The sequence below is a fragment of the Macaca mulatta genome, chromosome 8, assembly GCF_049350105.2.
Source record: "Macaca mulatta isolate MMU2019108-1 chromosome 8, T2T-MMU8v2.0, whole genome shotgun sequence".
NCBI classification, from domain to species: domain Eukaryota; kingdom Metazoa; phylum Chordata; class Mammalia; order Primates; family Cercopithecidae; genus Macaca; species Macaca mulatta.
In genome coordinates this window covers 77,778,954-77,804,883 of record NC_133413.1, presented here as the reverse complement: position 1 = coordinate 77,804,883, position 25,930 = coordinate 77,778,954, and the positions used below count along the sequence as shown (strand labels likewise).

At 35.8% G+C, this 25,930-nt stretch overlaps 1 protein-coding gene across 31 annotated transcripts in view; it reads right to left on the bottom strand.

Moving 5' to 3' along the window:
- Nucleotides 1-25,930, bottom strand: part of CSPP1 (centrosome and spindle pole associated protein 1) — a 131,016-nt gene that overhangs the window by 84,658 nt on the left and 20,428 nt on the right. For 8 of the 31 annotated variants that reach the window (XR_013397299.1, XR_013397298.1, XR_013397300.1 and 5 more), the window contains 7 exons: nucleotides 23,604-23,707; nucleotides 22,863-22,886; nucleotides 17,812-17,892; nucleotides 16,041-16,139; nucleotides 13,928-14,343; nucleotides 6,472-6,570; nucleotides 3,667-3,737 (listed from right to left, as the gene is read on the bottom strand). Coding sequence is in view for 26 of the 31 variants with exons in the window: in XM_077943734.1 (XP_077799860.1) it covers nucleotides 3,667-3,737; nucleotides 6,472-6,570; nucleotides 13,928-14,343; nucleotides 16,041-16,139; nucleotides 17,812-17,892; nucleotides 22,863-22,886; nucleotides 23,604-23,707 (894 nt within the window). In the remaining 5 variants the exon portion in view is untranslated. The remainder of the gene's footprint in view (nucleotides 1-3,666; nucleotides 3,738-6,471; nucleotides 6,571-13,927; nucleotides 14,344-16,040; nucleotides 16,140-17,811; nucleotides 17,893-22,862; nucleotides 22,887-23,603; nucleotides 23,708-25,930) is intronic. The other 23 variants (XM_077943739.1, XM_077943743.1, XM_028852715.2 and 20 more) reach the window with 8 other exon arrangements.

The following is a 25,930-nucleotide window of genomic DNA, read 5'->3' as shown; positions in this document are numbered from 1 at the left end:
CAACATTAGTAACAGAGAAATGTGACAATGGTAGGCAAAATTTTTTAAAGATGGCTACTCCGTTCCCTGCTCCCTGCTGAATCCCTGTATAATTCCCTCCCCTTGAGAATGGGTAGGACCTGTAACTTACTTGTATACAATAGAATATGGAAAGGTGGAAAAAATATTTGCAGATGTAACTAAGGTACTGAATCAACTAATTTTGAGGTAATTAAAAGGGAGATTATCTTAGGTGGACCTGATACAATCAGGTGAAAGCCCTTAGAAGGAATGGGCCCTTCCTGAATTTAGAGATTCCTCTTGCTGGCATAAAGTAAGTAACCATGGTAAGGAAGCCCACATGGCAAGGAACAGCAGATGGCCACTAGGAACTGTGGGCAGTCTCCAGTGGGTATCCAGTAAGAAGCCAGGGCCCTCAGTCATATAGCCACAAAGAAATGAATTCTGCCAACAACCTGCATTAGCTTAGAGGCAGATTCTTCCCCACTCAAGCCTCCGGTTAAAAAGCAGCCTGATGGATACCTTGATTATAGCCTTTTGAGACCATTAGCAAAGGATCTGTTCAGTAAACCATGCCCAGACTTGACCCACTGGAGTTGCTGCCTGAATGCAATTTCTAAATGTTCACTAGAAAAACTGGGATCAAACAACACAGAAGACCTAAAAGAGATACTTTTGTGACATTCAGGCACAAAACATGGCCCACATTCCAGACTTTCAAAGCAGACTATACAAAGCAAAAGCTGCAAGCTATGGTGAAGGGACAGAAAATCAGCTTGGACCCAATATCCCACACTCTTACATAGCAAAGGCTTGTTACTGTTCGGGGAAGGGCAAAAAAAAATCTGGTGAAAAATCTGATGCAAAACCCTCCTCAGACACAAAGAAGAGTTTAGCTATCATCCTGGGCAAGGACAGAAATGTTGAGAAAGACCCATCCCTGAGGCCCAGATGCACAGCACCAGTACAGCATCAAGTAACAATCAACAGCAATATATTGCTGAGAAGGGGGAAGTGTGGAGGAAGAGATGCCCTCACTGTCAAGGACATGAAGGTCTTGCTGAAAACTGGGGAAAGTGCAGGAACACTAAGAAAATCCCTCTGGCACTCCAGGCCTCACATGAAGGACAAGATAGAGAATTCAACACTTCTCTCTAAGCAATCAATAGAAGCAGATAAAATTCATTAAGGATATACAAGACATGAACATACAATGAACTAACTTGATTTAACTGACACCTTTTTTTGTCTTTTTTTGATACAGGGTCTTACTCCGTCACCCAGGTTGGAGTGCAGTGGCACAATCACGGCTCACTGCAGCCTCAACCTCCCAGGCTTAAGCAATCCTCCTACCTCTGCCTCCTGAGTGGCTAGGACTACAGGTGCATGCCACCACACCCAATTAATTTTTTTATTTTTTGTAGAGACATGGTCTCCCTATGTTGTCCAGGTTGCTCTCAAACTCTTGGGCTCAATCAAGTGATCCTCCTGCTTCAGCCACCCAGAATGCTGGGATTACAGGTGTGAGCCACCACACCCAGCGTTAAATGACATCTATAAACTACTATACTCAACAACTGCACCATGCACATTCTTTCAAGTACACACTAAACACTCACCAAGACAGACTATATTCTGAGCCACTCAAAAAAAAAAAAAAAAAAAAAGTCAAAGAAATTCAACAAACTTGAAATAACTGAAATTAATCTAATTATATTCTTGGATCTTAAGAGGCTTAAACAAGCAGTCAATAACAAAAAGACAGAAGGAAAATTCCCAAATGAATGGAAATTTTTAAACATACTTCTAAATTACCTATGGTTCTCTTATAAACCCCACAATACATTTGTTATTTAGCTCTAAACTAAATCAATGATCTTACTCTTTAAATAAAGAAAAGGCCCCAAGTGACATCCTTGGGGCAAAATTATAGGAAGATAAATTTCAGTTCAATTGAAATAAGAGTATCATAACAATCACAGCCATCTGAAGATGGAATGTCCTGTCTCTAGGGATAATAAATTTCCTATAGGTATGTACAAACATAGTTTGGGGGGGAAAAGATCAACCACGAGATAAGTCATTGAATTAAATGACTTTAACAGTTTGTTTCAAATGTTAGAGTTCATTGTCTTACCAAATATTCATCTATAAATCCTGGATTGCATTAAACTCATGCTATTCATCTTTAAAAGGTCAGGATACAATAATCCTTTTATTGATAAAATTATTTATCAGTAGGCTCTCAGCTCAGAAAGACATTTCTCTTATTTTACCATGTTTTATAAAATACATCAGCAGGGAACAGTGGCTCACGCCTGTAATCTCAGCACTTTAGGAAGCCAAGGCGGGCAGATCACTTGAGGTCAGGAGTTTCAGACCAGCCTGGTCAACATGGTGAAACCCCATCTCTACTAAAAAAATACAAAAATTAGCCAGGCATGGTGGCACATGTCTGTAATTCCAACTACTCAGGAGACTGAGGCACAAGAATCACTTGAACCCAGGAGGCGGAGGTTGCAGTGAGCCAAGATTGTGCCACTGCACTCCAACCTCAGTGATAGGGCGACACTCAGTTTCAAAAAAAAAAAAAAAACATAAGAATATAGCCTTTTAAAATAAAATAAGTAAATAAAAATAAAAAAAAAATATAGACTTTACATGGTACTGATTAAACTGGTCAATTTTCACCTACAGATAATATACTAGAATAAAATTCTAGGTGGCATGCTATTTTTCTCACAACAGTCATTCACAAGGGAACAAAAACCTGAGAATACAGTGCAATTATATGTCTCTAAACCAGTATTTAATTTACTGTTTTTACGTTGAATGAATCTAGAGTGTTATTTAATTTCTTCATATACTTTACTAAAACCAAATTTCAGTTCATTTTTTTCTAACAGTTTTCACACAAAGAACAGACCTCTTTTCTATTACACATTTAAAGGTACAAACCAGAAACAACGCTCTCCTCACAGTTTCTGGTATTAAGTTGTGACAAGTGTCATATAGCAAAACAAGCTTATATTCAGCAATGGCTTCTAATAAACAGAAAATTTAGACCATCATCATGACTTGAACAAAACACCTTCTCAGAAACTACATGAAAAGAACAAAGGAAAGAAAGGTTTAATTTGTAGAAAATAAACTAATATACAAAGCAGTTTTGTACTAGCTGAAGAAACTAGAAAGAAGAATTAAGGAAAAAACTATCATATATAAAACAAAATTTTTTAAAAAGCAGAATGTAAGAAACAGCCACACTGCAACAGAGTGCTAATAAAATATGGAATTAAAAGCTCATTACTGATTGGTAATGATCAATCCATTTTGCAAAGAAAAGATTACTGAAACTAATAATTTTATTATCACCTATGGAAAGCACATCAGTAAATAATTTAGCTTTAAAATTATACATAGATGTGTTCATGAATATCATGAATAAAAATACAAAGATATATAAAATTTTAAAAATACAAAATAAAGTTATACATAGAGCTATATAAACTAAATGATTAGCATAGTATCTAGCCATAAAGTAAGCACTTACAAATATTTTCTACTATTAGTAAAAATAGTATTAATCACAACACTGAGTGCTCACTAAAAAAGGATTATAAGACACTCTGTACAAGTCCAACTAATTGGAAGTTTTGTGCCTACCAAAGAGCATCCCTGCAAAAGGACTACAAGTATCTTGATTAGCAGATTTGGATGGTTCATTGTCTGAAGCACTAAAGAAAAAAAGACAGAGAAACAGAGTAAGTTAAAATCCAGATAATTTACAGGAAGCAAAATTTTAGAGTAAAATGTAGATATGAGTGATTAGCCTTTCAAAGTACTATGGACATTATAATATTTACAAATTTTTAAGGTTAAGGTAAAATCATGGCATTCTATCTCTTTATACAGTGCAACTCCAATGTATTCAGGCCTAAAAAAAAAAAATTTTGGCCAGGCATGGTGGCTCACACCTGCAATTCCAGCACTTTGGGAAGCCTACATGGGTGGATTGCCTGAGGTCAGGAGTTGGAAATCAGCCTGGCCAACATGGTGAAACCCCGTCTCTAATAAAAATACAAAAAAATTAGCTAGGTGTGGTGGCAGAGGCCTGTAATCCCAGCTACTCAGGAGGCTGAGGCAGGAGAATAACCTGAAACCAGGAAGTGGAGGTTGCAATGAGCCGAGATAACATCATTGTGCTCCAGCCTGGGCAACAAGAGTGAGACACATCTCAAAAACAAAAACAAAAATGTTCAGCTTGCTTCACTGGCTATATAAGTTCTCAAATAAAATCTTTTTCAGGCTGGGTGTGGTGGCTAACACCTGTATTACAGCACCTTGGGAGGCCAAGGTGGGCAGATCGCTTGAGGTCAGGAGCTTGAGACCAGCCTGGCTAACATGGTAAAACCTCATCTCTACTAAAAATACAGAAATTAGCGGGGCATGGTGGCATGCGCCTATAATCCCAGCTACTTGGGAGGCAGAGGCAGAAGAATCACTTGAACCCGGGAAGCAGAGGGTACAGTGAGCCAAGATCACGCCACTGTACTCAACACTGGGTGACAGTACGAGACTCTGTCTCAAAAAAAAAAAAAAAAAAATCCTTTTTCATAAAAAAAGTTACCCCAGTTAAAAAAAAAAAAAAAAAGGAATATAAGTGCACATAAGACCAGCTGCAGTAGCTCACGCCTGTAATCCCAGCACTTTGGGAGGCCAAGGCGGGCGAATTACCTGAGGTCAGGAGTTTGAGACCAGCCTGGCTAACATGGTGAAATTCCATCACTACTAAAAATACAAAAAAATTAGCCAGGCGTGGTGACGCGCACCTCTAATCCCAGCTACTCAGGAGGCCGAGGCAGGAGAATCACTTGAATCAAGAAGGCAGAGAGCCAAGATCGTGCCACTGCATTCCAGTCTGGGCAACAGAGGGAGACTCCGTCTCAAAAAAGAATAAAAAGAAAAAGAAAAAAGAAAAGTGCACATAAATTAAAAAAAAAAAAAAAAAAGAAGAGAAAGAGTGACCTATGCACACACTTAGAAAAGATCATCCCTAAAAACACTCCTTCCTGGCCATGCACAGTGGCTCATGCCTGTAAGATCCCACCATGAGTTTGGGAGTTCAAGACCAGCCTGGACAACGGAGATCCTGTCTCTAAATTTAAAAAAAAAAATTTTTTTTTAATTTTTTTAAAAAAACTAGGCAGGCATAGTGGCACATGCCTGTAGTCCCAACTACTCCAGAGGCTGTGGTGGGAGGGTCACTTGAGCCTGGAAAGTCAAGGTTTCAGTGAGCTATATCATGTCACTGCACTCCAGCATGGACAACAAAGCTGTCTCAAAAAAAAAAAAAAACAAAAAAAAACCTCCTTTCTTGGAAGACTGAAACAAGGGGGAAAAAATCCTCAAAGGAAACTTAATTGATTAGAACGAAACAGCAAATTATCTTCTTGCAAGCAGTGTTTATATATTATTTTTCTTAGAAAAAATAGGCATCTTTTTTGACATATGACATCATATTCACTGTATACTATAGATTCAAAACCATTTATCCTTATGTACAGCACCGGAATGCCACCAAAATGATAAAAAACTGTAAGTAGAAAGAGAACATAAAGATAAAATACATATAATTTCCTTTCAACACGACAGAAATATATACGAGCACTAATTTTACAAAGTAAGCATAAAAGCTATCTACTTGATAAACTGAAAATCAAAAATAAACTTTTGAAAGAAAAATTCACACCACAGGAACATTCCCAATTTTTTTTTTTTTTGAGATGAGTCTCACTCTGTTACCCAGGCTGGAATGCAGTGGCACTACCTCAGCTTACCACAACCTCTGCCTCCGGGGTTCAAGTTATTCTCCTGCCTCAGCCTCCTGAGTAGCTGGGATTACAGGGATTATTACCAGGGATTACAGGGATTACCACGCCTGGCTAATTTTTTTTTTTTTTTTTTTTGTATTTTCAGTAGAGAGGGTTTCACCATGTTGGCCAGGCCAGGCTGGTCTTGAACTCCTGACCTCAAGTGATCCACCTGCATCGGCCTCCCAAAATGCTGGGATTACAGGCATGAGCCACCGGGCCCAGCCACATTTTCAACTTATTTCCAGTCAAGTTGCATCACCATGACTCTAAGATATTTTAAGTTTTTAGTCCATTAAATTATACTTATTTCTTTTATTATTTCAAATAAATTTACATACTTCGTAATGATAGGGACATCTTCAGAACACCCTGGCACACTTTATAACCAAAAACTTGTTCTTTAAAAGAATGCTGTAAAGTACTATCAATTTTCATTTAGTACTACCTCCTCATCCTTTCTTTTCCTTTAATTCACTTCTAAGAAGAAAGGCTGTTAATTTACTATACCTTTCTACTTTTTCAGTTAGCCAGTTTAAGGCACATTCTGTTTCACAATGTAATAACTAAAGGGGAGAATTTATATTACATACTGTACCTTTTATTTTCAGCAGATGAAATTCTTATGTTTGACTGTTCTATAACATCCCCATCATGTTCCATAGGAGGCACATTCCCTCGTCTATTCCTGTGCATCCTTAAAAACATATTAGCTTATAAAGAATGTTCCACATACAGACCTTCTTATAACACTTTGGTGGTTTTACATTTGATGTTGGCAACATTAAAGGGAACAAAGTGTTATGAAGTTTTACCATAAACACATTCTAAAATTAAATAGAATTTGTATGATCTGCTGGTTAATGAGACACTAAGAGTTTAAATGTAATAATCTTTTCTAAAAAGATTATAAATTATTTTAATGTACTTTCTATAAGTTTTGATTTTTAAAACTACAAATATACTAACACTTTTTTATCATTCTATTTAAAAGTGAACCGAACACCTACTGGGTATTCAGACACAGTCCCTACACTCACAAAGATTATAGTCAAAATTCAAAATGAGAACATTTTTTAAATCAAAATTCATAGAGTCTGTGAATTATTTCATTGTATATATAACCTCCTTTTTTTTTTTCTGAGACAGAGTCTTGCTGTGTCGCCAGGCTGGAATGCAGTGGCGCGATCTCGGTTCACTGCAACCTCTGCCTCCCAGGTTCAAGTAATTCCCCTGCCTCAGCCTCCCAAGTAGCTGGGACTATAGGCGCGCACCACCACACCTGGCTAATTTTTTGTATTTTAGTAGAGATGGGGTTTCACCCTGTTGGCCAGGATACTCTCGATCTCCTAACCTTGTGATCTCCCGCCTCGGCCTCCCAAAGTGCTGGGATTACAGGCATGAGCCACCGCGCCCTGTCATAACCTTTTTAACTTAAAAATACAGCAGCAGTCTGTAAATTAAATCAAATGTAACAAACCATGACATTTGCTAACACTGTAAATCACAGGAAAGAATAAATGTTACTGATAGGCGAATGGAAAACATTAACAGGGAAAATGATTAGCTAACTTTACTTACGAGGTCATAAACAACAAAAAGAAAGATTAGCATGTTTTCTATTTTCTTCTTTAAAAACCTTTTTGGAAAATAATAATGAATAAATGTTTTTCAATCAATCTTTTTTCCATTTGGCAAACACTGATTTTATTTTTAGCTTAATTTCTCATACCATAGAAACCAACATGACTTTTTATACCAATACTTATCGGCGTTCATGAAAATCAGCATTTCATAATCATTTCAAAGTTTCTTTACGTGGCTGTTGAGTTACCCAACTATACTGTCTTTCTCAAGAGGACTATTACAAAGAAATATGGTTGTTAAAGTGGTATTCAGTATTTTAGGTGAATTTCATTATCAGATTAAGAAAAATGGCAATTTTCCAGAAAAAAAAAAAAAGAAACTTCTCACTCTCCACAGAACCAGCATATAAAACTCTTTCTTCACTTGTTTCCATCATACAAGCCACTGTCAATATCATCTGTGGAGAAAACACTATTTGGAATTTTAATCTTAGTAACTATCACATGGCATAACGCATGAATGGCTTCCATTTTTTAATCCATCACACATCACACACACACATTCATCACACACACACATTCTGATGTGTGAATGACACATCAGCTTAGTGTCATTCCCTACTTAAACCACTTAACAAACAGGTAAATACAAACTCAAATTCAAATTTGTAATTAACACTGCCAGGCAACCAGATTTAGTTATACTGGATCTTTATATATAATGCCGAAAAGTGTTAACAGAGCAGGCCTGAGACTGTCTGTCCTCAGAAAAGCCTGACTGTAGTTGACCCTTAGCTGGCACCTGGGAATACAGATTTTGGGAGAGTTACAACCACTGGCAGAACTGATAAGAGCAGCTCACTGTGCTTAAACTGCACAAACTATAGTTTATGCTAAACACTTGCTTTTCTTCAGGAGGTCTGCAATTTTGGTACATGCCAGGTACAGGATGCCTATGTAACCATCCCACAATAAAAACCTTGGGCACCGAGTGTCTAATCACTTTCCTGGTAGACATTTCCTTATATTGTTACAATTCAATGCTGGAGGTAGTAAGCATCTCCTATGTGATACCACTGGGAGAGAACCCTTGGAAGCTTGTGTCTGGTTTCCTTCAAACTTTGTTCCATGTGCCTTTTACCTTTGCTGATTTTGCTTTGTATCATTTTGCTGTAATAAATTATAACTGTGAGTACAACTATACCCAAAGTCCTTATGGATCCGCCTAGCAAATCACCTAGAGGTTTTCTTGAGAACCCACGACGCAACACAAAAAGCAAATTCACTGGTGTAGTAAAGAGGTATCTATGCCAAAAAAAATTATATATAAAAATAATTTATTTATATACATTCTTTAATAATAAATCTTTATTTAAAAAATCTTTAACAGAGGCCAGGCATGGCGGCTCATACCTGTAGTCCCAGCTACTTGGGAGGCTAAAGTGGGAGGACTGCTTGAGCCTGGAAGGCAGAGGTTGCAGTGAGCCAAGACTGTACCACTGCACTCCAGCCTGAGTAACAGAGTAAGACCCTGTCTCAAAAAAAAAAAAAAAAAATTAAATAGAAATGTAAAGTTACAAATTCTTAAAAGCATAACTTGGGGTCCCAGAATTAAAGGTCACTGAGATATACAAAAGCTTCTTCTAAAATTAACATAGGGCTTGTGGCTTCCTTCATTACTAGTTAAGTTTTCTGAAGATAATATTTAGATTAATAATTCTAGCTTATCTTTACATCACCACTGCACCCAAGGTATCCACACTAAAAAATCTTTTACAGGCTCTTCAGTGTATACAGATAGTAAAGCAAACGCCATAAACACAAGAGGTCATTTTCCAAGTTCATCCTAAATTAATTTAAGAAATGATTTTATGTATGTATAAGGTTAAGGTCTGTTTGCTAAAATCTACAGCAAAATCAAAAGATTTCCTACTGAACAGCACATATGAAAAGATATTCTAAGGTATACCCTTCACTGAAGAAAAAAAAATCATTTACAAGATTATAAAAGTCCACTTTGTTACCAACGATTATAATAAGATCGAGACTGAAAAATGTGTAAGAGACTAAAAAAGAGCAGAAATAAGCATTTCACTAAAAAGATAAAATCCTAGGGATACTATTCAATTTTATGAAATGACACATGATTTGTTTATCTTTTTTAAGTCAAGGAAGAATTACTGTTTACAAATATAGATTTTATAATTTTTTTTTTAATTACCAATATAAGACCTAAAAAAAAGAAACCTTGAAGGGAAATTAAGCTGAAAAGCCAAACTATAGTTTGGAAAGTTAGCCACCTTATTCTCTATTAAAATATCCCTACAATTTTTATGGCATTTCCTTCATTTACTAAAAGTGCCCTTTATATTTCTAATAACTTTAGCATTTAATCACCCTGAACTACCTCTGTTAGTTCACTTAAACAGCTTTTATGGTCTCACAATTTATTGTTGTAACCTTTTCTGAACAAAAAAAGTCCTCTCTGAAGAAAGCAACTAGTATGAATCAGCAGTGGTTTTAGAATGGTTACCTCTTTATTCAATCATCTCAACATTAAAGGGAAACAGACAGACAATAATATCCAAAAGTAATGCACTCACCTAATGTCTAAGAACCATCTGATTCTAACCAAAGTTCAGGGGTTCAGTTTAGGTTCAGTTTGTCCCTGGAAGCCCTTTCTGTTTCACTGTGAGAGTACCAGATTAAGACTATCCTTGTGACCCAGAAGTAATCTATCTAAATACTCTCCCATCAAATTACTAACCAGGTCCAAGCCTACTTAGTTTCCAATATCAAACAAGATTAGGCACGTTCCAGGGTGGTGTAGCCATAGAAAATCTACCTAAATATTCTATGGCTTTTAACATATAGGTTCACTTATCACACCTTAATATATTGGGTTTTGTCAGAAAGGGACAGAACTCATAACTTTGAAATGCAAATCAGATATGATTGAGGGAATAAAATAACTGCAAAATGATTTCACCATCCTACTAACTAAAAAAAAAAACAAAAAAAAAAAACAATATTTTAAATGAAAAAAATATTTCTCTCCCTATTTCCTTGAAGACATGAGTCAACAACTCTAGCTGATCAGGTAAAAATCTTAATACCCAAAGAAACCAGGTATAGGGTACAGGCCAACTTTATCCTAAAAATGAACATATGTTAATCTTTTAAAAAAAAAAAAAATAGAAGCTAAAGAAAAACTCTGAGATGTTAACTGTGGACAACCAGTTTTCTCTTTGTTTTCAATTCTTTCCCAATTTTTATATTTACTTTGGTAGCACTGTTTTCTATTACCAATCCCATCTACCCTGTACCTGGTTTCTTTGGGTATTAAGAAGTAAAACTTCTTTTACTCATTAACATTGGTTAAAGTAAAACACAATAAAGTAAAATATTAACTTCTACAATTCAAGTTAATAAATAAGACTAGGATTACTATATTTAAATAGAGCCTATAAATTTCAAAGTATCTTAGGACATGCTATTACATTCTACTTTAGAAAGCTCCTAAAATATGATAAATTTTACTTAAATTGGTAAATATGAATAAATAAACAACACATATACACACACAATGCAACTGTCAATTACAGTGTTAACCACTTTGTTAATTATTTAAGAACACTGTCAGTGATTCATGATACAAATTTAGGAAGGTAACATCATTTTCTGAGAAAAGTTTTAGCTCTCCCATATTTATTTATTTATTTTGTTTGTTTGTTTGTTTGTTTTTGAGACGGAGTCTCGCTCTGTCGCCCAGGCTGGAGTGCAGTGGCCGGATCTCAGCTCACTGCAAGCTCCGCCTCCCGGGTTCACGCCTTTCTCCTGCCTCAGCCTCCCAAGTAGGTGGGACTATAGGCGCCCGCCACCTCGCCTGGCTAGTTTTTTGTATTTTTTTAGTAGAGATGGGGTTTCACCGTGTTAGCCAGGATGGTCTCGATCTCCTGACCTCGTGATCCGCCTGTCTCGGCCTCCCAAAGTGCTGGGATTACAGGCTTGAGCCACCGCGCCCAGCTAGCTTTCCCATATTTAAGTATGGGGAAATATTTCATTAATAATTATGGTATATGAAAAAAGTAAATGTTTATAGGGTAGAGAAAAATTGAAACCAAAAATAAAAAATTATTATAAACCAAAACTAGAATTGACCAGATGCTGACTTTTAGGAAAGGAAAAAAAAAAAAGAACAAAGAAAACTTAGAAGAATTAAGGAAAATTAACTGTGCACTTCTCATGATACATTATAATTATTTTTTGTCAAGAACTTCTGATCAAGATTGCACAGTATGTTAAGAATAAATGCTTGGAGCAAGAGATGAAACTCAGTTCCACATTTCTTTAGTCTCAAGCTTTTCACAAATACAGTCATTTCTCCTATCAACCAGTTGATTTATAAACTACTGAATGACTGAAATCCTTTTTTTTTTTTTTTTTTGGTGGAAATAAGGAATCTACAAATCTGAAGTAAATCCAATTTTAAATTCAATTGTTAAAGAGACACATAAGAAAAAACACTTGGAGATGTCAAAGTTGATATAATAACAAAATAAAAATACATAAAATATGATTTATATATTGAAGAAACACTTTAAAGTATTTAACAAGAATTATTCTCACTCAACCTCATGTTTAATCTATTCTTAAATAGTATTTGGGATAGTTTATATGGAAGGAATTTATTTTATTTATGGGATACATAAGAAGATACGATAGTTCTCAAATAGAATGATATTCATTTGTCAGTTTATGTTTAAAATTATCACAGGGTATAATTATAAAAGTAATAGATTAAAATATATAAAAAACAAAGAAGCTACCATTATAATATGTTTCTTAAAATTCCAAACTTAAAAAGGTATGCATTACATTCATCCTAAAGGTAAACAAATATCATAAAGGGAAAGGAAGTTCTCATGTACAAAGGAGACATCATCACCAAGAGTTGAAGAGTACTTGCAGTTCCCCAATTGAGTTATTTTAGTTTAGTCAGCCTTTAACTACCTTCATATATAAGCATTTTCAAATATAACATTATAGGATTTGGAGAATTTTCTAAGTATAAACAATTAGATTCAGATTAGAGAAACTATAATTGCCATTTCCAAATTTTAATCAATCAAATTACCTAAATCAGGTAAATATTAAAAGTATTGTGTGAGGACATAACAGCTACAGAATGTAGAAGACAAAGAACTGCAAAAGCTTTGTATCGTAATAGTTAGAACACTAAATGTACAGCATTACCACTGAAAATTTTTTCTAAAATACTTAAAAACTAATCTATTTGGACTAGTAAATAAAGCAGGTCCCAAAAGCTGCTCAAAATGTATTAACACTTGTCAAGTAAACAAGTCAATGACAAATATGAGACCGTAAGGTATTCATTCCTAACTCCAAAACAAGTTAGGTTAAACTATGGCAAGTATCAATGTTATGATAAATACAACAATAAACCCTCATTGTAGCAGTTAAGAAATTATAAATACTGTCACAAAAACATTCAAAGGAACTGAAAACCATCTGAAAATCTGATTGAAAAAACTTATGACTACAGGAATAAACTGTATTTCATCTATTTTAAGGTATCCTTTTTTCACACGTTTTATGTTATTTATTTATTTTTGTTATTGCTGTTGAGACAGAGTCTTACTCTGTCGCCCAGGCTGGAGTGCAGTGGCGTGATCTCCGCTCACTGCAACCTCAGCCTCCCGGGTTCAAGTGATTCTCCTGCCCAGCTTTCTGAGTAGCTGGGATTACAGGTGTGCACCTCCATGCCTGGCTAATTTTTGTATTTTCAGTAGAGATGGGGTTTCACCACGTTGGTCAGGTTGGTCTCCACCTCCTTACCTTGTGATCTGCCCGCCTCGGCCCCCAAAGTGCTGGGATTACAGGCATGAGCCACCAGACCTGGCCACATTTTAATATATGAAGTCAGAATAGCCAATGACCTGGTTTTATGTCAAGTTATTGCAGACAGTTATTTTTCCCCTCATCCAAGAGCACTATGAATTGAGAAAACTCTGAATTCTGGCCTCAAGGTTTCTTTGGACACTACTGGCAGTATGAATTTGGACTGTGAACTTGAATCAGTACCAATTTACACTTCAAATTCTCAGGGAAGGCTGTTTGTATCTTTACTCTCCACTCACTGACAAGGTTGGGACGTGGGCGTTCCCTCTGTGTCCCTTTCTGTGGGGACAATTCACATACTTTTACATAATGGGTGTAGCCTTTCAGTTTTCCAACTTTATAACACGGCCGCCACCTTGAGTGTTTTCTTTTTCCCCTCAGTGGGACATAAAATAATGATGCATTTTAAAACTGACAGCAACTTAGAATTAATTATGATAAAACTGCTTCTCCCTACTATAATGATAAAAAGTAACAGCAGCAAATATTAACAATTAATTTGCTATATTAAGCTAATAAAGAAAATAAAAATGAAGTTGTAAATACCTGTCATTTGTATACACTCTCAAAAGTCTTCTATCAAAATCACTTTCATATCTAAACCTCTCATCCATTTCTTCACTTACTTCAGGATCTTGGCCTGGTCTATGATACCGTCTATCAAAAACACGATCCTCATTAAATTTGTGAAATCTTCTATCTGGAATGCCAGCCTTGCTTGCAAACCTCTGATGTTTTAGGTTGGAAATGCCTACTTCTTCATTTGCTTTTTTAATAATTCTTCTATTCCTTACTTCGAGTTCATCATCTAGTCGTCTTTGGTTCAGAAGTTCTTCATATGCCTCTGAAGGAGTTAAGACATCTTTTCTAGGACCCTCTGAAATTTCGCAAGATGTATGTTTTTGTGAAGTTAAATCAGGCTTAACTTGACCAATAGGTTTTTTATTTCTTTGACTCTTGGGCTGTTCAATTAAAAAAGAAAAAAGAAACAAAACTTGATGAGAAACTATCTCTCATAAGGTAATTAAACCCTCAATTTATACTTAGTCTATCATTTTAACTCTGATGTTTGTTTAATCACACATATATATATATATATATGTTTTTACATGAATGTTCATATAAGCTTTACTTGTAATAGCAAAAGCCAGAAATAACTCAAATGTCCATCAACAGGGGAATGGATAAACAAGCTGATACAGCCATGCAATGGAACATTACTATGCAACAAAACTGAATGAATTATCCATACATTCAACAACACAAATGAACCTCAAAATAATCATACCGAGTGAAAGAAGCCACACCCCCAAAACTAGTATATCCTGTATGATCCATTTATATTAAATGATCAAATGTAAAGTAGTCTAGGGTGATAGAAGTCAGGTCAGGAAGATCTGGAGACAGTGTGGGAATGAGGGGAGGACAGTGAGGACACACAGATTCCAAAAGGTCCCAGAACCATTTTGGGGGATATGGGATAGGCTCGTTATCTTGATTGTGGTTTACATATTCTAAAACCCATCAAATTGTACAGTTTATGAAAAGTTAGTTTATTAAATAAAAATTCTAGGTGGAGGCCAGTGGACTGATTGAGCCTGGGAGTTCAAGACCAGCCTAGGCAACATTAATCGCCCATATATTTTTTTTAGAAAAAAAAACTTGAAGAAAATTTTACCTTTCTGTGGCAGGGCATGGAGGCTCACACCTATGATCCCAGCACTTTAGGAGGCCGAGGCGGGTGGATCACGAGATCAGGAGTTCAAGACCAGCCTGACCAACATGCTGAAACCCCATCTCTACTAAAAATACAAAAATTAGCCAGTCATGGTGGCAGGCACCTGTAATCCCAGTTACTCCGGAGGCTGAGGCAGGAGAATCACCTGAAGCCAGGAAGCGGAGGTTGCAGTGAGCTGAGATTGTGCCACTGCACTCCAGCCTGGGTGACAGAGCAAGACTCCATCTCAAAAAAAAAAAAAAAAGAAAGAAAAGAAAGAAGGACAGGATAAACTAAATGCAAATTCCTATCCTAGGAGATATTACTTCAAAATATTTCAAATTAAATTCTCAACACAAAGGATACAGAAAGTGGTAAATGTTTTGAATGGTTTGGCCCCAGATACATCAATCATCCTTCTTTTTTTTTTTTCCAGACCAGGTTTCGCTCTGTCACCCAGGCTGGAGCACAGTGACGCAATCTTGGCTCACTGCAACCTCTGTCTCCCAGGTTCAAGCAATTCTCCTGCCTCAGCCTCCCAAGTAGTTGGGATTACAGGCACCTGCCACCAAGTCCGGCTAATTGATCCTTAAATTTTGAAAAAAAAAAAAAGTATATATATATATATAGAGAGAGAGAGAGAGAGCTAGGAATTGTCAACATAAAAACTCATTTAAATTTTTAAAAATAAATGAAAATCACTTAACAAAACTGATCTCTAAAATTAAATCTCCCTAATTACATGTTAAAAGTTCTTCAATATGAGATAAAACAACTTTCAAAACTAAACATTTAAATGTCCTGTGTTTGGTTTAATTTGGCTTAATTTTGCAAGTATTTACAAAAAAAAAAAAAAGTAAAATGTCTAAAATAGAAAAACCTTTTCAAGTACAAAATATTCAACATGTGGTAGTACAGATTTACTTCAAAAGCAAAACCTACCTCAGTACTCTTTTCCACCTGCCTGAACTTTTCACTGGATTCTTCCTTACCCCTGAGGAACTGATTGTATTCTTTGTTACGTTCAAGTTTCAACCTTTCCTTAAAATAAAAATCAAAAGGCAGTGTTAACTTCACCTTCAGGAAAAAAAATACCTCAATGTCATATCGGAATGTCAAATCTGAATCATACATATCAGAACTCTTACCCAGAATCAAGCTTTACTAATAATTTCAAGGACAAATGTCACTGAAAAGTATAGGAGAAGTCGGAAGAGGTTTGAGGACACCCATACAGCTCCCCAGGTCTTTTTTGTCACGTAAGAATATGCACGACTACATGCTTTGGTCCATTAACACATGAGGTCTCTAATAGAAGGGAGTTGCTTCGTTCATGAAACATCTCCATTTTACACTCCAATAGTTAACAGAGCTTAGATGACATTTTCCAAAGAGCCATGCCACATAAATCCATAGATTGCAGGTTTGATTCCCAACAGCAATCCTAGACAAACCAGGTGTATTCTGCCAAAAGCATTCAGAGATAAATCTCTCCCACTAGTAAATATGATGATTGTGTTTGCCAAGAGAACTGTCATTAGCATGTTTCCAAAGAGATATGATGGGGTTACCTTCCTTCTTTCCTTCTCAAGGACACCTCCCTCTCCTAATGCCCCAACCCACTCCCTGAAGCACCTGCAGCTAACCATTTCCTTTCCAAGGTTAAAAAGGATCCTTTATATTTTAAACTTAAAAAGGCAAAATTATCATAGATTATAAAACATTATAATGAAATGTTCTGTTAAAGCACAAATATGTAAGATTAGAAAATGTTCTTAAATTTTAACATTTCCCGTGTCACTAAAACAACACAATCTAAAAAAGTATTAAAGAAACTAGGTCAGCCGGGTGCGGTGGCTCACGCCTGTAACATCAGTACTTTGGGAGGCTGAGGCGGGTGGATCACGAGGTCAGGAGTTCGAGACCAGTCTGGCCAACATTGTGAAACCCCACCTCTACTAAAAATACAAAAAATTAGCCAGGCGTGGTGGCAGGCGCCTGTAATCCTGCCTCCAGCTACTCAGGAGGCTGAGGCAGGAGAATCACTTGAACTGGGGAGGCAGAGGTTGCAGTGAGCCAAGACCGTGCCACTGCACTCCAGCCTGGGCTACAGGGCGATACTTTGTCTCAAAAAAAAAAGAAAAGAAAAGAAAAGAAACTAGGTCTGTCTTTTGAAATTTATTAACTGTCAATTTTGTCTTATATACTATTTCATGATCTCTGATATACTCTGGTGAGACTGAGTCACTACGAGAGGTGTACAGTGCTTTATCACTTTCACCATGAAGGAACATGCACGTGTATTAATGGAGTGACAGAATCACACATTCAAAGAACCCTTACCCTCACCCGACATAAAAGCTCACTATAATTTCACATCCACTCATTCCAATAACTGTGTTACATAGCATAAACTTTACAGTCAGAAACCCATGGTGAAAAAAATGAATTCTGAATATTCAGTTAAGTATAACTGAATACAGCAACAGAATCAACATATTAAAGAAATATACAATTATATGGTTACAAATGTGTTCAAGAAAATTTTTTTAAACAGCATAAACATGATTCCATGGATTTTTGAAAAAGAAATATATTCAAGTATGGAGAAATGATGTGATCTTCCATTTGCATTTAAATCAGCAGTATGTTCTTTTATGATTTTGATGCCTGGGAAAACTGCTACCCACAATAACTACTCCTATCCACCTACCTTAGCAGATAACCTCTCACCAATAGGAAGAGAAACTCCCAAAGTAGATGGATCTGTTTCACTCGTAGATAGAAAATTTGTCTGTATATATACACATTAAAAAAATATATTACCTAATTGCCTTTATAAAATATGTTGCATAAATGTGTCTTTGCATTCTATATTCTAACCTAGTATTACATTATGCAAAGCAAACGAATGAAATGGAATGAAGACAGAAACTACAAATCTATATAGACCATACCAAAAGCATTTGGAAAAAAGAGAATTTTCTTCCAATCAACAACTTCCTGAAAGGGAAAATCAGGCCTTAATTTTCATTTGCAATATATATATGTCTATTGATTCAAGATGATTAGAAGCATGAAGAAAAACTTTCCCAATTTATATTCGTCTTCTAAGCACATACTCTTCATTATCAGTGCTCTACTGTCTTTTTGTTCTCAAGGCAAATTTAAACTTCCTCACAAATACCTTAATGCATGCCACAACAGTTTTTTTCTATTTTTCCTATAATTATGTGAGTGAATATCTACTGAAATGCCAATAGATATAAATTATGAATGTTGTTTATGTGTTCCTCCAATCTTGTTCATTAAGCATTTAAGTAACGCAGTGTAGTAGAGGCAGCATTAGACTAGCAGTCAAAAGACCTAGGATCTATGACTAGCCCAAGCATTTATTAGTTGTGTAACACTGAGGAAGTCACTTAACTTCTCTGACAGACACTTTCTTCTGTAAAATGAGAATAGTACCTGCTCTGCCTACCTACCAAAGCTGGTATAAGGATGAAGGAGGATAAAAAATATAAAATCCCTTTGAAAGCTATAAAGCAAATACAAAGGACTGGTTAAAAAAAAAAAAAAAATACACATGATCCCCAACTGGTAAAAAAAAATACATATGATCTCCAACTTTCTGGTACTGTTACTTAGTAGTCAAATAATTTGGAATAATGTACTTCACTTCACTTCAGTTTCCTTGTCTGTAAAACAGAAATAATGTCATCTACACATCACTAGGTTATAAGGATTAAATCAATCAATAATTGTCAATCTGCCTAATTCCATGCCTTTTACTTATTCACTAAACAAGCAATTAGCAACCATCTAATACTATGCAGGTACTATTTTCAGGTGGTAGGGATACAAATATATTTTCCCTATATTCAAGGGATTTACAATTCAGTTGCAGAAACAGATATGTAAGCAAATAACCACAAAACAATGTATTAACTACTACAATAGCGTTGTATTCAAAACATTATGGAAAGAGAGTAATTAGCAAAACTCAGTGATTAATAAAGTTTCATTAAATCTGGCCAGGCAGGGTGGCTCATGCCTGTAATCCTAGCAGGTTGGGAGGTCGAGACAGGTGGATCACTTGAGCTCAGGAGTTCAGACCAGCCTGGGCAACAGGGCGAAACCCCGTCTCTACTAAAAACACAAAAAATTAGCCGGGCTTGGGGCCGCGCGCCTGTAGTCCCAGCTACTTGGGAGGCTGAGGCAGGAGAATCCCCTGAACCTGAGAAGTGGAGGTTTCAGTGAGCCAAGATCAGCACCACTGCACTCTAACCTGGGTGATAGAGTGAGACTCTGTCTCAAAAATAAATAAAGTGTCATTAAATCTGAATTTACAAATGAGTTGTGCTACAAAAGCTAATTTGAAAGTTGGCTGTATGGAACTCTAAACTTATCTGACAAAGAAAAAATAAGACACATGACCAGATCCCTGAGTGATTTTACCTCCTATATACTGAAGTACATTATACACCTAATTATTCTGTAGAGTTATAAATGCATGAAAAACCCATTCACAGTTCCAACCAGGAAGATAGATTTAACATCCTCACTCCTTCATTGGGCAATTTCCCATTCCAAACATGGGTCAAGAATGATGTTCGAAATTTTCAATAAAATGAAAAGAATAAACAATAACAACAACATAGGCTGGGAGTGGTGGCTCATGTCTGTAATCCCAGCACTTTGGGAGGCCAAGGCAGAAGGGACACTTGAGCCCAAGAGTTCGAGATCAGTTTGGGTATTTAAAAAAAAAAAAAAAAAAACTTTTTTTTTTATTATTATACTGTCTCTATCAAAAAAAATTTTTTTAATTCTTAAAAAAAGAACAACATAGTGAGTTTTTTCAAAAAGCTAAATTTTAATCATTCATTCATTCACTCATTCATTCAATAAATACTGAGTGCCTACCATGTGCCCAAACTCTCTGATGCATTTGGGACTGAAAAAAACAAATAAAGATTCCTGCCCTCCAAAAGCATACATTCAAGCTGGGGAAAATGAAAAAGAAATAATAAACATAATGAAGAGTAATTATACAGCATGCTAGAAGGTAATAATTACTGTAACAAAAAGGAAATTAAAAGGACAGGCTACAGATAGTGCAGGTTTATCAGGCATGAGGGTGGGAAGAACAAAAATCAAGAATTCTCTTTTGGACATGGTCTACATAAGATAATAGGTAGATTTCAAAGTGAAAATGTGAATTATGCAGCCAGCTAGAAAAGTCTGAAGTTCAGGATGGAGGTCTGGGCTGGAGATATTAATTAACTGACTCAATTTAAAAACTGTTCCCGTGAGAACATGTCTTTTCTGTGTTTAGACGGTCAAGCATCTTTTAGCCTAAAAACAGGAAATCATCTCTGGGCAGGAAGGGCTCAGGAAAAAAAAAAAAATTAATTAAAACAGGAAAAAAGATGGTAGTTGTTTGTTTTAATAACTCTTCTTGGCAAAATTAAAAGATTTGATTTGATTTTCTTTTTTTAACTCAAATATCCATGCAATCCAAGTCTGGAAGCCACAAGAGATATGAGTGGGACTTGGAAACCATACATATTTCAGGGGGTCCAGGAAGCTACAGCCAGCTCCCTATATTCTGTGTAGTTTTATTTTTCTCTTGCTTTCCCTTCCATTCCCACCTTCTCAAACGTGAACAAAAGACTCTCTCTAATTTTAAGGAAATACTGCTCCTCTACAAGACTATATTCTTTTTTCTTTTTTTTTTTTTGAGGTGGAGTCTCACTCTGTCGCCCAGGCTGGAGTGCGGTGGCCTGATCTCGGCTCACTGCAAGCTCCGCCTCCGGGGTTCATGCCATTCTCCTGCCTTAGCCTTCCGAGTAACTGGGACTATAGGCACCTGCCACTACTACAGGCGCCTGCCACCACGCCAGGCTAATTTTTTTGTATTTTTAGTAGAGACGGGGTTTCACCGTGTTAGCCAGGATGGTCTCGATCTCCTGACCTCGTGATCCGCCCACCTCTGCCTCCCAAAGTGCTGGGATTACACGCGTGAGCCACCATGCCTGGCCGACTATATTCTTAATAATCTAAAAAACTGGCCAGGTGCGGTGGCTCATGCCTGTAATCCTAGCACTTTAGGAGGCTGAAATGGGCAGATCACAAGGTCAGGAGTTTGAGACCAGACTGGCCAATAAGGTGAAACCCCAGCTCTACTAAAAACACAAAAAAATTAGCTGGGCGTGGTGGTAGACGCCTGTAGTCCCAGCTACTTGGGAAGCTGAGGCAGAAGAATCGCTTGAACTCGGGAGGTGGAGATTGCAGTGAGCCAAGATCGTACCACTGTACTCCAGCCTGGGCGACAGAGCAAGACTGTCTCAGAAAACACACACACACACACACACACACACACACACACACACAAACAAATAAAAAAATCTAAAAAAACACTCCTTCACATCCCTTTGAATTTAAAGATTTCTACTTTCATGAAGGCAATTTCTTCTTATGTCCCCCACCACTATCTTTTTAAAAAATCTTACCTAGGGAGTAATGCAAAACCTACAAGAGAAAATAGTAAATATCTGATACCAGAAGAAAACTCCACCTAAGAAGAAGAGGTAGCGAAGGGGAAGATAATGAGGTATAAGCCCAGGGAGTCAGGCTGGAACATGAAAGACATGTGCCATGCTAAGGAATTTGAATTTTTATCCTGGAGTGAAAATTAGCACAAGGAAATCAGTTAACAAGTTGAGCAGCAATTTAAGACAATAAGATGACAGTCTCTACATGCAGAACTGTCTTAAAACACAGTTACCATGCTCTTCACAGGCTATTTAAGAAAGTATGATGCTTATCACTACCTATCACATATAACCAGTTAAAAATCCACCGCCTTCTAATTTGATCCTATCCTATACACATCGTTATTCCTTACTACTCTCAAAAAGAATGATACTCTGACCCACTCAGGCTGGTAAAGCTAATATGCCTCATTCATACAAAGCTAAAGTCTACCCTCTGGGTCCCCCTTTACTCTATGCTCTCCATCTGAAAAGCTTTCTCACTTTGATTCTCTCTCTAGATCATCCAAATCTAGATTGCCTCACAAAATAGAAATTCCCACTATGAGGACTTTCTTGATCATTATATCCTTCTTGTAGTTACCACTTTCTGAATTGTATGAATGCTATCTCTACAACTAAATTCTAAGCCTCTTGAAGACAGGATGCATACCTGATACATCTTCATAATAAGTGTTTAAAATACGTTAGTTGAATGGTGAATCCGTGAGATTCTTTTTAAAACCAGTTTTGTAAAACCATAAACTGTTTCTCTTTGTTTTCTAATATAAATGGACAAATGTAATTTACAGATTTTGTTGCAAAAACAGAGTAATCCAAATTCTGACAACATGTAGTTCAAATATCTTAGATATTCTACTACTCTATTAATCTTACTGTGATTAGCATAATTTAAGAAACGAAAAATTGCATGCTAAAAACAGACTTAACTGCAGAATATTCAAAAAGAATGCATAAGAAAGCAATAAACAAACGCAAAGCAGGAATCAAAAGTAATGACTATATTAACAGAAAATTATAATGTGTACGCTGTCATCTGCTAAAAGCAAGAATACAAAGTGGTGCCATTCAAACATCTCAAAATCACAAATGAACCCATTTTCCTAATTGGTTTGAATCTCATAAATGCAAACAATTGCAAGCTACTAGATCATAAAAAAAAAAGAGAGAAAGCAAAAACTGAAGGAGGACATTTTGCAGACAACCCTACCTTTCTTTTCCCTTGTGTAATGCCCTAAAGTCAAGGGAAACAAACCATTGACAACGTGTATTCAGTCAAAGTTCATTCTCTCCGTGTGTAAATCAGAATAAATAAGAGACAGTTTGTACATTTGGAACAAACATAAAGCAGTAAAAAATTAAAGAATATCTTGAGATCACAACAAACATCATGATTGTTTATAATAATTTTATAACCTAAATTTAAAACTTACAATAAAGCTTTACGTCGGCCATTATATAATTTAACAAAAACACTAAAGAGTTCTACTAAGTAAAACATGATATCATAAAACAAAAGCTTTAGTGGCTAAATAATTAAATGTAATTGTATAAGCTTGGCTCATAGGAAAACAATTAGCAACTAGAACTCCACATGTCATTTTAATACATAGTTGGGGGGTGTAGAAGAGAGGGAAACCATGATTGAACTACTTCAAACCATGACAACTTTACAGAAAACATGAAAAACCATAATTAACGATCTCACTTAAAATTAGAATCCACTGCCTTAGTCAAAAGGTCAAAAGTCTGTATTAATCTATGGCGCCAGTTCTCAGCAATATTTTTTCTCTATCAATGTCATATATGCCACTTAACTTTGACTATACTACTACTTTGCTAGTACCACTGAAAACCTAAACATTAACACATATGACTAATACCTTATGAAAACAAATTTAGGAGCTGAATTCTGAAACATTAAACCCAACTCATTAATAGAACTCGTTACCTGAGTAAGATAACGTCTGTAATCTTGCCGCAATTCTTCTTTTAATTTATGTTTCTTCCGTTCATAGTCGTCCCCAAGTGGTAAACTTAATCCATAATCAATTCCTAGAAAAAAAACAACTTCTTAATATAATTCATTTTCAAACCAGTCTCAAAGTTCTACTTCCTGTAACAAAGCACAGTAAGAAGGAACACAATTATGCTGATTCGGAGACTAGGATTAGGGTAAGTTTTTTACTAAAATGTCTCAATAGATAATACATTCACATAATCAAAAATATTATCAAAAATATCATTCTCATCCATGAGCCCTAGCCACCCTGTTCTCCTGTCCAGAACAACAAACATTTTTATTTCTTGTCTCCATGCAGAGAGTTTTTTAATGCATCTATAAACAGATACTTTAATATTATCATATACATATTTATATGCATGTGTGCATTACATTTACTTTTTCCCCCATTGAGATAAGTAGTCCAGCATTGTTTGGCATCTTGCTTTCTCAAGAACAGCAAAATTAAAGCAAAGCTAATTATCTTTACTTCTTCACTTAATTATATACTAATTTCTATAAAAATAAATACCAACAACAATTTTAATGCATCATTTTCAGTCTAAGAAAACCAGTAACATGATTTTCTTAGCATATAAGAATATCGTTAATATAACATGTTTCTGAGAAAAAATTATTAGGGCCATGTGTTGCTTAGGATGACATTTCTTTTTTTTTTTTAGTTTTCTACCAAAGAGCATTCAGATAGGATGAAATTCCTAAAAACTTCTGAAGTTAAACCATTTCTAATTTCACAAAAATGGATATTAATTTTTATTGTGGTAAAATATATATAATATAAAACCTACCATTTTAATCATTTCAAGCATACAATCCAGTGGCATTAAGTACATTCACAATGTTGTACAATCATCACCACTATCCATTTCCAGAATTTTTTCATCATCCCAAACAGAAACTCCATAAATGCATGTTAATTTTTGAAGAAAAATTTTGAATTTGAGTAGTGTTTCCTTACACAAAATTTAAAAATCAAATTACACTTAGGGATGATGATGATGATGACTGTACAACTTGTAAATATACTAAAAACCATTAAATTGTAGACTTTAAATAGGTACATGTTATGGTGTATAAATTATATCTCAAGAAAGCTATCAAAAATCAAATTATATACTTTTCAAATCTTCAATAATAAAATACTATATCAAGAAGCATAGACATTAGATGAGTATTTAGATTTCTGAAGCTTCATTCCTTTTTTAGTTCCACTATACACATAATACTATAGCATTAAAAAATTATCATTTCTAAACAAAATAAAACTTGCCTTTTTTTTTTTTTTTTGAGACAGGGTCTTGCTCTGTCACCCAGGCTTGAGTACAGTGGCGTGATCATGGCACAATGCAGCCTCAACCTCCTGGCCTCAAGCAATCCTTCCATCTCAGCCTCCTGAGTAGCCAAGACTACAGGCATGAGCCACCACACTCGGCCAAAACTTTCCTTAAAGATTCAGCTATGAGCACTACAGATGAAATAAAATTTGACTGTAGCTTATAAACTGATATAAAAAATCACCATTTGTGCCTTATTTCTCACAATGTAGCTGAATGATGGGAACTTTTCAAAAATGTGTCATATCACTGCTTTACTACATCACTGAAACATTTCAGGCAGGGAAAAGACCAGCGTAATATAAACATAAGCGGATGTTTATGGATTCTTACAGAATACTAAAATCCACTTACCGCTATCAACACTGGAATTCTCTTTATAAACATTTCTGGCCTATTTAACTCCTTGATGATAGAGCGTATAACAGAGGATTCCTTAGGGACACCTCTTACACATGCTTCTAACTCTCTTCCAAAAGAAACTAAAGCATTCCATATGCTGGGAATTTTAAATCATCCTAGAAAGGAACTGTTTCCTCTTGAAGGAATCTAAACCTTTTTTTAAAGATACAGAATTTAAGCCTAAGGAGAGAAAGTTTCGATTCTCATGTTCAGAATGGAACATCATATATAAAACTAAACTATAAAATCTATGAAGGCAAGGTCCACACACTATTCAATTTTATAATGCTGGCACATAACTTTAACCCAAGAAAATGTTCATCGAATAAATCTGCAAATGAATATATGCATGAGTGCCTGAGCCAGAGAAAGAAATGAGAAAAGGTGAGGGGGAACAATATACTATACTTAATATTCCATTTCTCCTGTTAGCGGTCTGACTGCACAGAGAGAGTTAGTTACCAAAGTTACATATCACTAGTCACACAGGGTCACAATGGATGTTCTATTATGCCAAGG